At 40.0% G+C, this 15,235-nt stretch overlaps 1 protein-coding gene across 4 annotated transcripts; it reads left to right on the top strand.

Annotated features, from left to right (window-relative positions):
• Positions 1-1,325: 1,325 nt before the first annotated feature.
• LOC103404932 (protein ROOT HAIR DEFECTIVE 3 homolog 2-like) lies at positions 1,326-14,455 on the top strand. 4 transcript variants are annotated; one of them, XM_070821281.1, is made up of 21 exons: positions 1,519-1,642; positions 1,758-1,869; positions 2,245-2,308; positions 2,396-2,461; positions 2,574-2,621; positions 2,703-2,765; positions 2,871-2,927; positions 3,131-3,289; positions 3,379-3,447; positions 3,543-3,634; positions 3,883-3,961; positions 4,482-4,647; positions 4,729-4,853; positions 4,969-5,231; positions 5,306-5,402; positions 5,494-5,664; positions 5,748-5,852; positions 13,493-13,587; positions 13,713-13,809; positions 14,011-14,235; positions 14,290-14,455. In XM_070821281.1, the coding sequence occupies exons 2-21, from the start codon at positions 1,853-1,855 to the stop codon at positions 14,299-14,301; spliced, it is 2,070 nt and encodes a 689-aa protein (XP_070677382.1). In that variant the 5' UTR covers positions 1,519-1,642; positions 1,758-1,852; the 3' UTR covers positions 14,302-14,455. The 4 variants fall into 4 exon arrangements, with proteins under 4 accessions (XP_070677381.1, XP_070677382.1, XP_070677383.1 ...); XM_070821280.1 differs by lacking the exon at positions 1,758-1,869 and adding an exon at positions 1,326-1,435 and having other exon boundaries at positions 1,518-1,642; positions 14,011-14,455; XM_070821282.1 differs by having other exon boundaries at positions 13,713-13,785; positions 14,176-14,455.
• Positions 14,456-15,235: the final 780 nt, after the last annotated feature.

The raw sequence follows: 15,235 nt of genomic DNA on the forward strand, positions 1-15,235 counted from the left end.
AATGCCGTAATTATAAAAGGGCTTTCCGCACGTGCGTGAGCGCGTGCAGGGAGGCTAGTATGGAAATTAATGAAAAGGATTTCAAAACTTTGTATTTTAATAAAAAAAATATCTAATAACTTTATTTAATGATAAGGATAAAAAAAAAAACATAAAATATAAACATGTGTGCCCAACGTGTCCCCCCAACCCCCTTCCCTCACCCCTTGAAATATAACTAAATAAGAAAAAGTACATGAAAATACACACACATATATATATATATATATATTATATTATGTATGAATTAGCTAACTGTAACAACGATGACACTAATTATGTTTTTAATCTTTGGTAGCACTGCAAGAAGCTGTTGAAACTGGTCCCGTACAAGGCTTTGGTAAAAGGCTCAGTTCCATTCTAGCCACCTATCTTTCCGAGAAGTTTGACTCTGGTTTAATTATGTTTTTAATCAATCGTATAACTTGAACGCATTTTTCCCATGTAACACTGTCCACCTTGTTTTTTGGGTTTTAATTTTGCCACTAAAACTAAATTTTTGTATGTATTCTTACCTGTTGTGTGTTTTCTATTCGTTGGAAGGTTTATTGTTAGTGTTCTATGGGCTTGTACTGTTTCTAGTTCTGACTTTATTTTGTATGTCTTGATCTCGCTTATGCATCATAGGTATGACATGGAGGCCATCTACTTTGATGAAGGTGTAAGGAACTCAAAACGACAACTGTTGGAGTCAAAAGCATTGGATGTATGTCTACTCTCTCTCTCTCTCTAATTTAACAGAGGGTATAGTTAAGTTTTCAGTTTCTTAGACAATTTTTGCAACATAAGGAAGTTGTGATTAGTAGTGGTTTTAGTTAGGTTGTCAGTTTCATATACCACGTTACTGTTGGCCTCAATCTCAGAAATGAACACCATTATAATGAAGTGGTTTGGCAACATAAACTTTATCCTTCAAGTATCGCTATCAAAGAATTATGCTTAAATCAACAGCTAAACATCACTACCGGAGCATGACTCCATCTAATTACATTACCAGAAGCTTAAAGTCACTAATCTCACTCTGAGAAACTGAGAGGACAAATAGAGCTTGCTTGTTATGTAATACACGAAAAGTAACATTGCCTTATACTTCAGATTGTCTTCAAAGTTCAAAATAAAACTGGTTAAAGGGTCTGTTGGACTTGATGTGGTCAACTTTGTAAATTCGTAGCTGTCACTAATGCAAATTATTATTTTTGTTTAAATCTTGCTTTCATTTGAATTTTCCAGTTTGTTTACCCTGCGTACTCGGCCATGCTCGGACACCTACGTTATAAAGCCCTTGAAGATTTTCAAGTGAGGCTGGAGCAATTGTTGAACAAAGGAGAAGGATTTGCTTCATCTGTTCGTACCTGTGCTCAGTCTTCTATGCTTGAGTTCAAGAAAGGATGTGCAGGTAATAGAATTTGTTTGGCTAATTAACATGTTTGTCAACCAAAATATTTCTTTCATTGCTTTTAACATGTTTCTCCTTTCAGATGTTGCCATACAACAAGCTAATTGGGATGCTTCAATAGTCCGGGAAAAGCTTCGACGTGATATAGATGCACATGCATCATTGGTTCGTAGTGCAAAACTGGCAGAATTGAATTCCAACTATGAGGTAGTGCTCTGATAATGTATCAAAGTCGTGGTTATTCTAAGACTATTCTTATGACGTTAGGCTCATAATCTGTTGTTATTCAAATTTCTTAAGGCAAATACCCTTTATTTTTCAGAAAAAACTTTCTTCGTCTTTAAGTGGTCCTGTAGAAGCTCTACTCGAAACTGGTGCAAAAGACACCTGGGCTTGTTCCAATTTGTTAGTGGTTGTATGTTGAACTTGTTCCCGTAAGTGTTACATCAAATTAGTAGAGGAGTCTAGTTCAATTTTAAGATTGTCATATGTATTGGTATCTAGTTCAGTTGGTTTTTAGAAGGGCAAAGCCGGTGTGAGTTTGGTTTATCAATTATCTATATACTTAGGAAAGAAGCTTCTGATACCATCTCATTGACTGTTCAACTAGGGTTTTACCTTTCACGAAAACATGGGCTATTCTAGTTATGAACTTTTAGTTCGGAATCCTAATGTTAATTGACATTTTAATTTCCAGGATATATAGAATACACGTAGGCTCAATTTAATTTACAGAATATACGTAGTTTTTACCTGTAATTTGAAATTACTTTTAGATATATCAAGTGGAGATTGGATTTTGTATACAGGTGGTGTCATGATATTGGTCGGGAGCAAGCTGCCAATAAACCTTTACTAAAAACAACTTTTCAGGTACTCTAGAACCATGCCTACATCTCTACCATCTACTCACCATTTACTGTCGAAGTTGATGAAGTTCTGGTTTTTGAATGTGTTTAGGTCATGATGCGCCTATTCAGCCCCCGTAAAACGACGTTACTTTTTGTTATACGTGATAAAACAAAGGTATGAGCGTACTGCGTATGCATATTAACAGGATCTGTCTAATTATGTTGTCCTCATGAAATGATTTTCTTGTTGCATATTAATACTTTCTTGTTTGTGGCTGCTCGTTTAGACCCCTTTTGAATACCTGGAACCTGTGCTAAGGGAAGATATACAGAAGGTACTTTTGTCTTCAGCTCTATTTTGCTTTTATACTTGATTCCTTTTCCCCATACATCTCTAAGTATTGTAAATTCTGCAGATATGGGATGGAGTACCGAAGCCCCAAGCCCATAAAAGCACCCCATTGAGTGAATTTTTTACTGTGAGATCTCTTATACTCTTCTCTATTCTCTGGTCATTTTTGCTCTGTATAATGTTCTCATCAGTCAAGTTTGTTGTCTCTGATACGTCATTCTTCGATGTGAAGGTAGAAGTAGTTGCTTTGTCCAGTTACGAAGAGAAGGAGGAGAAGTTTAAGGAGGAGGTAACCCCTCTACTATCAGGAGCAATTATCATGTCCAATAATCCTATTTGTCATCACATTTCTATTTTATAATTTTGATTCCTGGGGTGTGTTATGCCATCCACTGAAGAGTTGTATATGTATATATACATGATTGTTCGATGTCCTTCATTCATTGTAAAAGTTTACAGTGGTACCTTACTGGTATGGCTATTATCATGCAGGTTGCTCAACTGAGGCAGCGCTTTTTCCATTCTATTTCTCCAGGAGGGCTTGCTGGCGATAGAAGGGGTGTTGTCCCTGCGTCAGGATTTTCCTTTAGTGCACAACAGATTTGGAAAGTAATCAAAGAGAACAAGGACTTGGATCTTCCTGCTCACAAGGTTTGTTAGTTTATTTTCTTCCCATTGATAATTTGTGGTCTTCACTTCTCATATGCATATAATACATACACATACTGTAATTTAATTAGGTTATGGTTGCTACGGTTCGGTGTGAAGAGATTGCCAACCAGAAATTCAAACAGTTGGTCCATGATGAGGTACGTGGTCATTTTATCTCCATTTTTGAGATGCTTATACTTCTAGCATATTCAAGAAGGTTTTATTCGTCATCACTTGGGTGAATACGATTTAGGGTTGGTTAGCACTGCAAGAAGCTGTTGAAACTGGTCCCGTACAAGGCTTTGGTAAAAGGCTCGGTTCCATTCTAGCCACCTATCTTTCCGAGTAAGTTTGACTCTGGTTTAATTATGTTTTTAATCAATCATATAACTTGAATGCATTTTTCACATGTAACACTGACCACCTTGTTTTTTTGGGTTTTAATTTTGCCACTAAACTAAATGTTTATATGTATTCTTACCAGTTGTGTGTTTTCCATTCGTTGGAAGGTTTATTGTTAGTGTTCTATGGGCTTGTACTGTTTCTAGTTCTGACTTTATTTTGTATGTCTTGATCTCGCTTATGCATCATAGGTATGACATGGAGGCCATCTACTTTGATGAAGGTGTAAGGAACTCAAAACGACAACTGTTGGAGTCAAAAGCATTGGATGTATGTCTATTCCCCTTGTCTCTCAAATTTAACAGAGGGTTTAGTTAAGTTTTCAGTTTCTTAGACAATTTTTGCAACATAAGGAAGTCGTGATTGGAAGTGGTTTTAGTTAGGTTGTCAGTTTCATATACCATGTTACTATTGGCCTCAATCTCAGAATGAACACCATGATAATGAAGTGGTTTGGCAACATAAACTTTATCCTTCAAGTATCGTTATCAAACAATTATGCTTAAGTCAACAGCTGAACATCATTACTGGAGCATGACTCCATCTAATGACATTACCAGAAGCTTAAAGTCACTAATCTCACTCTGAGAAACAGAGGACAAATAGAGCTTGCTTGTTATGCAATACACAAAAAGTAACATAGCCTTATAGTTCAGATTTTCTTCAAAGTTCAAAATGAAATTGGTTAAAGGGTCTGTTGGACTTGGTGTGGTCAACTTTGTAAATTCGTTGCTGCCACTAATGCGAATTATTATTTTGTTTAAATCTTGCTTACCTCTGAATTTTCCAGTTTGTTTACCCTGCGTACTCGGCCATGCTCGGACACCTGCGTTCTAAAGCCCTTGAAGATTTTCAAGTGAGGCTGGAGCAGTCATTGAACAAAGGAGAAGGATTTGCTTCATCTGTTCGAACCTGTGCTCAGTCTTCTATGCTTGAGTTTGAGAAAGGATGTGCAGGTAATAGATTTGTTTAGTGAATTAACATGTTTGTCAACCAAAATATTTCTTTCATTACTTTTAACATGTTTCTCCTTTCAGATGCTGCCATACAACAAGCTAATTGGGATGCTTCAAAAGCCCAGGAAAAGCTTCGTCGTGATATAGATGCACATGCATCATCGGTTCGTAGTGCAAAACTGGCAGAATTGAATTCCAACTATGAGGTAGTGCTCTGATAATGTATTAAAGTCGTGGTTATTCTAAGACTATTCTTATGACGTTAGGCTCGTAATCTGTCGTTATTCAAATTTCTTAATGCAAATACCCTTTATTTTTCAGAAAAAACTTTCTTCGTCTTTAAGTGGTCCTGTAGAAGCTCTACTCGAAACTGGTGCAAAAGACACCTGGGCTTTGATACGAAAACTACTTAATCGTGAGACTGAAGTTGCAGTATCAGAGTTCTCAACTGCAGTTGCCAATTTTGAGTTGGACTACAAAACGGTTGCCAAAATGAAGCAACATTTGAAGGATTATGCGAGAAATGTGGTGGAGACAAAAGCAAGAGAAGAGGCTGGGAAAATTATGATCCACATGAAGGATCGGTAGGAACTTGTTAAAAATCTTTTCTTTTTTACATTGTTATTGGTTGCTGATCACTTCTGTTGTCATTTCTCAGGTTTGCCGCAGTCTTCAATTATGACAGCGATTCAATGCCTAGGGTTTGGACTGGGAACGAAGACATTAAAAGTATTACCAAGGATGCACGAACTGCGGTAATTACTGGGAACTTTTGTGGAAGTACATGTTATCTATCTTTCTGACTTAAACTGATGTTTTAGTTGTTTGATCATCTCTTTCTTGCAGTCTCTGAAGCTTTTGTCGACCATGGCTGCCATTCGCTTGGATGAGAAGCCAGATAATATTGAAAATGTCCTCGTTTCTTCTCTGGTGGACGGGACTGTTACTGTTTCATCTTCACAAAATAGGAAACTAGGACCTTCTACTGATCCTCTTGCCTCAAGCTCTTGGGAAGAGGTACCATTAATTTATGGGTTTGGTTTTATGTAAAATTTTTCTATGATGAAACTCTTTTCTTATTAAGGTTAACTCTGAACTAGGTTTCTTCGAAGGATACCTTAATTACCCCAGTACAGTGCAAGTCATTGTGGAGGCAGTTCAAAGCAGAGACCGAATATAGCGTCACTCAAGCTATTTCGGCACAGGTATACTTAAGTTTAACTTCAGTAGTCTAATTTTTTTTTTTAATTTTTTTTAATTTTTTTTTATATCGTTTAATCAGAGTTAACTTAAAGCCTACAGTCAAGTTGGCTGGCAGCAACTAATCCCAAGCTGTAGGGAAGGGGTTCAAACCCCGGCGCCAACATATATCAATGTGATTAGTGCGTACGCACCTCAAGTAGGGTTGGATACGAGTTCGAAGGAGAAATTTTGGGAAGACCTTGGAGACTTGGTGCAAGGAATTGCTCAGACGGAGAAGTTATTTATAGGAGGAGATTTAAATGGACACGTGGGCAGGGAGACAGGCAACTATGGAGGTTTTCATGGTGGCCATGGTTTTGGGGAGAGAAACGAGGATGGGGAAGCTATCTTGGATTTTGCAATGGCATATGATCTCTTCTTAGCCAACACCTTCTTTAAGAAGAGAGAAGAACATGTGATCACCTACAAGAGTGGGTCGTCAAAAACACAAATAGATTTTCTTCTAATGAGGAAATGGGATCGTATAATTTGTAAGGACTGCAAAGTTATACCAGGAGAGAGCGTGGCTAATCAACATCGCTTGTTGGTGATGGATGTACATATCAAACGAGTGAGAAAAAAGAACAAGACTTGGAAGTGCCCAAGGACTAGATGGTGGAATCTAAAAGAAGAAAAACAAGCCATTTTCAAAGAGAAAGTAATCACCCAGTGTGTGTGGGATAGAGAGGGGGAAGCTAACCAAATGTGGGATTCCATGGCTAGTTGTATCCGAAAAGTAGCAAAAGAGGTATTAGGAGAGTCCAAGGGCTTTACCCCACACCAAAAGGAATCTTGGTGGTGGAATGAGGAGGTACAAACAAAGGTGAAGGCTAAGAAGGAATGTTGTAAAGCCTTATACAAGGATAGGACCGATGAAAATGGTGAAAGGTATAGAAAAGCGAAGCAAGAGGCGAAGAAAGCTGTGAGAGAAGCTAAGTTAGCGGCTTATGACGATATGTATAAGCGACTAGATACTAAAGAAGGAGAGTTGAATATCTATAAACTAGCTAGAGCAAGGGAAAAGAAGACAAGGGACCTAAACCAAGTGAGGTGCATCAAGGATGAGGATGGAAAGGTTCTTGCTACAGAGAACGCGGTTAAAGACAGATGAAAAGGTTATTTTCATAATCTTTTCAATGAAGGACATGAAATGAGTGCTTCTTTAGGGGAGTTGAGTAACTCAGAAGAGTGTAGAAACTACTCGTTTTATCGTAGAATCCGGAAGGAAGAAGTGGTTGTAGCTTTGAAGAAGATGAAGCATAGAAAAGCAGTAGGCCCAGACGATATACCAATCGAAGTGTGGAAAGTTTTGGGAGAGAGGTATAACATGGCTCACTGACCTTTTCAATAGGATTTTGAAAACGAAGAAGATGCCAAATGAGTGGCGAACGAGCACTTTGGTGCCTATCTACAAGAATAAGGGCGATGTACAAAATTGCATGAACTATAGGGGTATTAAGCTAATGAGTCATACAATGAAGCTCTGGGAGAGTCATTGAGCATAGATTGAGGCAAGAGACACGGGTTTCGGACAACCAATTCGGGTTCATGCCAGGGCGCTCAACCATGGAGGCAATCTATCTCTTACGAAGATTGATGGAAAGATATAGAGATGGGAAAAAGGATTTACACATGGTCTTTATAGATTTGGAAAAAGCGTATGATAGGGTCCCAAGAGACATTCTTTGGAGGATTTTAGAGAAGAAAGGAGTACGAGTAGCATATATCCAAGCTATACAGGATATGTATGAAGGAGCAAAGACTGCCGTAAGAACTCATGAAGGACAAACCGAAAGCTTCCCCATAACTGTAGGATTACATCAAGGCTCATCCTTAAGTCTTTACTTTTTTGCGTTGGTAATGGATGAGTTAACAGGACATATTCAAGATGATATTCCTTGGTGTATGCTTTTCGCAGACGATATAGTGTTGATAGATGAAACTCAGGAAGGGGTAAATGCAAAGCTTAACCTTTGGAGAGAAGTGTTGGAATCTAAAGGTCTTCGCCTAAGCCGATCAAAGACAGAATATATGGAGTGCAAGTTCAGTGCAAATGGAGGCCAAAACGAGTTAGGGGTGAGGATCGGAGATCAAGAAATACCAAAGAGCGACCGTTTTCGTTACCTAGGATCTATCTTGCAAAAGAACGGAGAATTAGATGGAGATCTCAACCATAGAATACAAGCTGGATGGATGAAGTGGAAGAGTGCATCCGGCGTGTTGTGTGACCGCCGTATGCCACTGAAGCTCAAGGGAAAATTTTATAGGACGGCAATAAGTCCGGCAATGCTGTATGGCACAGAATGTTGGGCGGTGAAGCATCAACACGTACACAAAATGGGTGTAGCGGAGATGAGGATGCTTCGTTGGATGTGTGGGCACACGAGAAAGGATAAGATTAGGAATGAGGATATCCGGGGTAAAGTAGGAGTAGCCGAAATTGAAGGAAAGATGAGAGAACATCGGTTACGGTGGTTTGGACATGTGCAAAGAAGGCCTACTGACGCTCCGATTAGAAGATGCGACTATGAGACAGAGGTTCAGGGCCGAAGGGGTAGAGGAAGACATAGGAAAACTTTGGAAGAGACCCTAAGAAAAGACTTAGAGTACTTGGATCTAATGGAGGACATGACACAGGACAGAACACAATGGCGTTCTAAGATTCATATAGCCGATCCCACTAAGTGACTTGGATTTTCCAAGTCTCCAATCGAGAAGTTTTCCTCACTCGGGAAATTAAGGGAACACTACCTCAACCTACATGCTCCACTCACAAAGCTTCAACATACAAGCTTCAACAAAAGAAAATTCAAAGAACTTAGCGAAAAAGGCTTTGGTGTATTTAACACAATACGTTGAAATGAAGGAAAGCTTATTTATTGATATCCCCGATAAGTTACAAATATGTACATATACTTGAGTCAATAAACAAACAAGAGGGAGCCTTCACAAAGGTTGCTTAGGAGAAGTCTCAGCAGTCGGTAGAGCCCCAGAAAGAGAAGGCACCGGAGGGGGATCATTCGGAGCCTCAGTACTGGACAGAACCCTAGAAGGAGGAGGCATCAGAGGTTGATCATTTGGAGCTTCATTACGCGGTACAGCCCCAGAAGACGAAAGCAATAAATGCCTTTGGAACAAACCCACAAATCTCTGATGATCAAGTAAAACCTGACCATCAGATTCCTTCATCTGGTCAAGCTTCCTCTTTATGTTTGTAGCATAGTCATGTGCGAGCCGGTGCAACTGTTTATTCTCATGCTTGAGCCCTCTAATCTCCTGTTTGAGACTCATCACTTCAGCCGCCAATGATTCAACTTGGCGGGTTCGAGCAAATAGGCGTTGGGCCATATTAGACACAGAACCTGCACACTGAACACTAAGAGCCAGAGAATCCTTAACAGCCAACTCATCAGACCGTTTGGAAAGTAGTCTGCTATCTTTGGGAGTGAGAAGGTTCCTGGCCACTACCGCAGCGGTCATATCATTCTTCATCACGGAATCCCCAACGGTAAGAGGACCAGTAGGGGAGACGAAGGATGGGCGCCATATGTTGTCTGGAGAAGGCGGGGCTGCCTCTTCAACAAGGTTCAAGTCAAAACGACGGTCGGAGGGGCCAGACATTTTCAAAGGTGTTGAAGAGAGAAGAGGTCGGACAAATCAAGATCTTAGAAGTGCAAGAATGGAGCTTCTACTGGTGGATATTCAAGTGTGCTTTGGAACTTAATGTCTGCCCCTATAAAAATCTGCACTCGATGAAGCTTCAGAAATCGAAGAGGCGCCTGCTCAGAAATCGAAGAGGCGTTTGCTTTCTCAAAAGCTGGGCTGCTCAGAGACCACGAGGGTCGATCTTAGAAATCGAAGAGGCGTTTGCTTTCTCAAAAGCTGGGCTGCTCAAAGACCACGAAGGCCGATCTCAGAAATCGAAGAGGCTTGCTTTCTCAAAAGCTGGGCTGCTCAGAGACCACGAGGGCCGATCTCAGAAATCGAAGAGGCACCTACTTTTCCAGCCCTGTCAGCACCTGTCACACGCACACTCAGCTTTGCGGAAATTATGGGCATTCTGTCGAAGATTTCTGGCGAAGTAGAAAGCACATGAATCATATGGTTCAATCACCCACTTCCCACACGCAACAGTAGCTCATGGGTACCACATATAACTTTGCCAAAGTTCTCTGACAAAGTTGAGACACGTGAAGCTTGCAGCTTCCACTACATCACTCTGACCAAGAAGGGTAAAAGATTAGCAAAGAAACAACACTAACAAAGTTTAGACACATAAATTTTGAAGGTCTACTACAAGGGTAAAGGAACAGTACCACTGCTGGATAATTGGAAAGTCCCGGTGTGTCAACCTCTGTGCTTCGTGGCAAGGTAGACTAGCAAACATGCCCAACCTTTACCCACATTCGAGAAAACACTCCCAACAAGATTGCTTGCTCCAAAATCGAAGAGGCACCGCCCTCCGAATCTCGAGAGCCAGACTCCCAACATGATTACTTTCTCAAAAATCGAAGAGGGTAAAGGAACAGTACCACGGCTGGATAATTGGAAAGTCCCTGTGTGTCAACCTCTGTGCTTCGTGGCAAGGTAGACTAGCAAACATGCCCAACCTTTACTCACATTCGAGAAAACACTCCCAACAAGATTGCTTGCTCCAAAATCGAAGAGGCACCGCCCTCCGAATCTCGAGAGCCAGACTCCTAACATGATTACTTTCTCAAAAATCGAAAAGAGGGTAAAGGAACAGTACCACTGCTAGATAATTGGAAAGTCCCTGTGTGTCAACCTCTGTGCTTCGTGGCAAGGTAGACTAGCAAACATGTCCAACCTTTACTCACATTCGAGAAAACACTCCCAACAAGATTGTTTGCTCCAAAATCGAAGAGGCACCGCCCTCCGAATCTCGAGAGCCAGACTCCCAACATGATTACTTTCTCAAAAATCGAAGACACCGCTCTCCGAATCTCGAGAGCCAGACCCCTAGTAGGATTGCTTTCTCAAAAATCGAAGAGGCATCGTTCTCCGAATCTCGAGAGCCAGATCCCCGACAGGATTGCTTGTTCGAAAACCGAAGAGGCACCACTTTCCGAACTTCAAGAGCTGGATCTCCTTGGATAAAACTTGTCTGTAATCTTCACACGCAACATCAGCTTTCCAGATACCACAGATCACTTTTTCAAAGTGCTCTGACAGAGTTAAAACTTGTGAAGCTGGCAGCTCCCACTACCGTGTTATGACCAAGCAGGGTAAAGGAATAGCATTATTACTTGATGTTAGGGAGACTCCTATATATGTCGACCTCCATCCCCAACGGACAGGCAGACCTGCAAAAATGCTCAACCCTTCCTCTTATCTGAGAGGGCACTCCCAACGAAGCTTTTCGAAATATTCAGCTTTCTTTCCCCCCGATAATACCTCTGTAAACAAGCTATACTAGAGCAAGAATATCTCATATCATCAGGATTAAAAGCAAGAGTATCCCATATCATGCTTTTTCCCTGTCTTTTCCTTTGGCCTTGTTCTTACCTGCAAGACAAGGAGAAAGAGAGCAATCAGTCAACACTTGGAATCAAGCTTCCAGCCAGGAACTGACTGCCTGGAACCCCTTACCTGATTACTTACCTGTCATTGCTCTCGAGTACTCATTTTCAACATCTTATGCTTCCAGGGAAGATCCCGCATCTGCCTGAGGAACAGATAGGGCAAGTGAGAAGGATACAAGGAAGCATGTGGAGACAAGCGTAACAGCACACGTGCCGATACATCAATTACTCTGTCAAAAGCAAAAGTATCCCATATCAGCAGGGTCGAACGTACTCTAGATTTGATGGACTTGTTTTGACCCTCAAATTCTTCAGTCGGCCTTATCTCTGGAGGAAACCAGAAAACCCTCCAGCCCAGTTCAAGAATAAGCCTGTGGAAAGTTACTTCTTCAAAAGCAAAAGTATCCCATATCATCTCTTCTCATTTTTCTTCTCTTTATCCTTCATGCTGCCTGCAAGATAGGGAGAATGTGAACAATCAGCCAGAGCTCTGATTGCTTACCTTGTCTGTCACCTCTTTCAGCAGATCCCCTAGCTCGGCGACTTGGGGGACTCCTACTACATGGTTTGTATCGCGCTTGACCAAGCCTGAAACTACAAGTAAGCTTCAAGTGACATTGATACATTACCTTGTGCAGCTCCACCAGTTACAGATACCACCCCTGGATGAAGGAAGAGTACTTCCAGAGAAGATGCCACATCTACCTATGAGACAGATAAGGAAAGTCAAGACGATACCACACTCCAGTACTTAGAAGTTTCGTGGTTACGAGATCATTCTCCCACAATATTTCCTACTGTCATTTGTACTAATTCATTCACTTGTACTCACTAAAGGAGAGCTTGAACCTATGTACTTGTGTAAACCCTTCACAATTAATGAGAACTCCTCTATTCCGTGGACGTAGCCAATCTGGGTGAACCACGTACATCTTGTGTTTGATTTCCTATCTCTATCCATTTATATACTTATCCACACTAATGACCGGAACAATCTAACGAAGATCACAAAAAGTGACCGTTTTCGCTACCTATGATCTATCTTGCAATAGAATGGAGAATTAGATGGAGATCTCAACCATAGAATACAAGCTGGATGGATGAAGTGTAATAGTGCATCCGGCGTGTTGTGTGACCGTCGTAGGCCACTGAAGCTCAAGGGAAAATTTTATAGGACGGCAATAAGGCCAGCGATGTTGTATGGCACAGAATGTTGGGCGGTGAAGTATCAACACGTACACAAAATGGGTGTAGCGGAGGTGAGGATGCTTCGTGGGATGTATGGGCACACGAGAAAGGATAAGATTGGGAATGAGGATATCCGAGGTAAAGTAGGAGTAGCCAAAATTGAAGGAAATATGAGAGAAAATCGGTTTCGGTGGTTTGGACATGTGCAAAGAAGGCCTACTGACGTTCCGGTTCGAAAATGTGACTACGGGACAGAGGTTCAGGGCCGAAGGGGCAGAGGAAGACCTAGGAAAACTTTGGAAGAGATCCTAAGAAAAGACTTGAGTACTTGGATCTAACGGAGGACATGACACAAAACCGAGCGCAATGGCGTTCTAGGATTCATATAGCCGACCCCACTTAGTAGGAAAAGGCTTTGTTGTTGTTGTTGTTGTTGTATCGTTTAATCAGAGTTGCATCCCGAATAAATGGATTTTATCTTTTATAAAATGTTCTTTAAAGATTTGGATTATGAAAATATGAATATTGGAACATGTTCCTGCAAAAGTAATGAACAACTGGTAGGAGGAACGTGGAAATAGGACGCATGCATTGTCCTCGGATGACATTTTGGGCGGGAGTTCTTATGTAAATTGCTTTTAGTTTAGTAATGAAACCAAACATATGGAAACACTTCATATTGAAAATCGAGCTGATTCTTTACTTGGGAACGGTTTAGTCAGATAGGACCAACTTATAATCAAGTTCAGTGTATTCTTGTTTTTTCTACAAAGAAAAATCCTAGCATCCTAATACTATTTTTGTAACGAGCTCCCTATCTTTATGCTTATAGCTCTGCTTAATCATGATGTTGTTTGCTTTTGTACTTTCAGGAGGCTCACAAGCGGAGTAACAACTGGTTACCTCCTCCATGGGCTATAATGGCGATGATTGTTCTTGGTTTTAACGAATTTATGATGCTTTTAAAGTAATTACTTTCGTTCTTTTTTGTTTCCTTTTGCGAGTTTTAGGTTTTGGACATTTTTAAGTGTCCAGACGCTAATGTCTTGCACATCTGTTAATCACTGTGCCTTTTTTCTTCAAATGAAACAGGAACCCTCTCTACCTCATGGTTCTATTTGTTGCATTTTTACTTTCAAAGGCCTTATGGGTACAGATGGACATTACGGGACAGTTCCAGCATGGCGCTGTAAGTATAAAACTGAGTTTTTTTTGTCTCACTTAGTAGAGTGCAAAATTGGGATTGAACATGGAATACAACAGCTGGTGATCCTAATTTGATAGAGACGTCACTCGGGGCTGGCCTTTTTGGTTACAGTCTCTCATCAAATTGTAATTTTCTTGATTGAAGCAGTTTCTAATTCTAGTTTCCGTTATTTGTTTTTACCAGCTGTCCGGAATACTGTCCATCTCATCAAGGTTTCTACCAACCGTCATGAATCTTCTAAGAAAACTCGCGGAAGAAGCTCAGGGGAATCAAACACCGGAAGCACAAAGGCGGCCAGTTTCTCTTTCTCAGAGTTATAGAAGTGAAACACCTCAGCCAAATCCGGTAACAAGCTCATTCCCGGAGTCCTCAGTGTCATCCAATATCTCGTCATCAGATACCGGCATGGAATACTCAAGCCCTCCTTTAAGACAAAGGCGAACGGCAAACGTTGAGGAAGTTGAATCTTCATGATGTATGATCTCTGTTGTAGTTACTGCTCATTTGTTTGTACCATGTGCATCAGATTAAGGTCACTACTCATTTGTGCGATAGTTTTCATTCTTTTTTATTTTGTTTCTTGTTTGTAGTTACTGAAAATTTGAAATAAAAATAAACGGGGTTTGCTTAGTGCCTGGTTTTACAAATTATAGGTTAGTTATGTTTCGAGGAATTAGATTGTAAAATCTGCGCATTCTAAACATTGCCTCTCTTTCTTGACAACTTTTTCTTCATATTAGTATTGTCAGTAAAACAAATGAAAAAAACTTATGTGAAGCTCAGCTTGTCACTGGACTTTGCTGAGTGCTGCTACGATCTACTTTTTATCATTCTTCTATTTTAATTTTTCATAATTATCTTTTCTACTAATTAAGGGTAAATTAATTAGGATAATCTACTACTGATTCATATACACAATGACAATCATATCAGATTTAATTAGAGCTATGCATAGTCTTGAAAATATAAATTTAATTAGAGCTATGCATAGTCTTGAAAATCATGTAGGATATTACACAGGAAAATTAGAAAAAAAAAATGAAATCAAAATATAAAATATAGCACTTAAATCCTACCACAATGATTTTCTCGTGTTCAGCAAAATAGGAATGGTTGTGCATGTATGCTTCTTTCCTTTCTTCATAAGAATATGAATGGTATACAAAAAGCATTGTGGATGCTAATATTTTATCAATAAAATGAAGGAATCTTTAACGAAAAGCATCCGGTACTGTTCACTTTAACGAAAAACCACATTTTTACACTAAAAATTCAATACTGGTACTATTCACCCTTTATTTTGTCCTTATCATTAAAACTCAAAGTTTTCAAGCCCTTTTCATTAGTTTTCCTTAAAATGAATTATAGTATCTACTTTGACTAACAACAAATTGAATATCACAAAAAT

Source organism: Malus domestica, chromosome 05, assembly GCF_042453785.1.
Source record: "Malus domestica chromosome 05, GDT2T_hap1".
Lineage (NCBI taxonomy): Eukaryota > Viridiplantae > Streptophyta > Magnoliopsida > Rosales > Rosaceae > Malus > Malus domestica.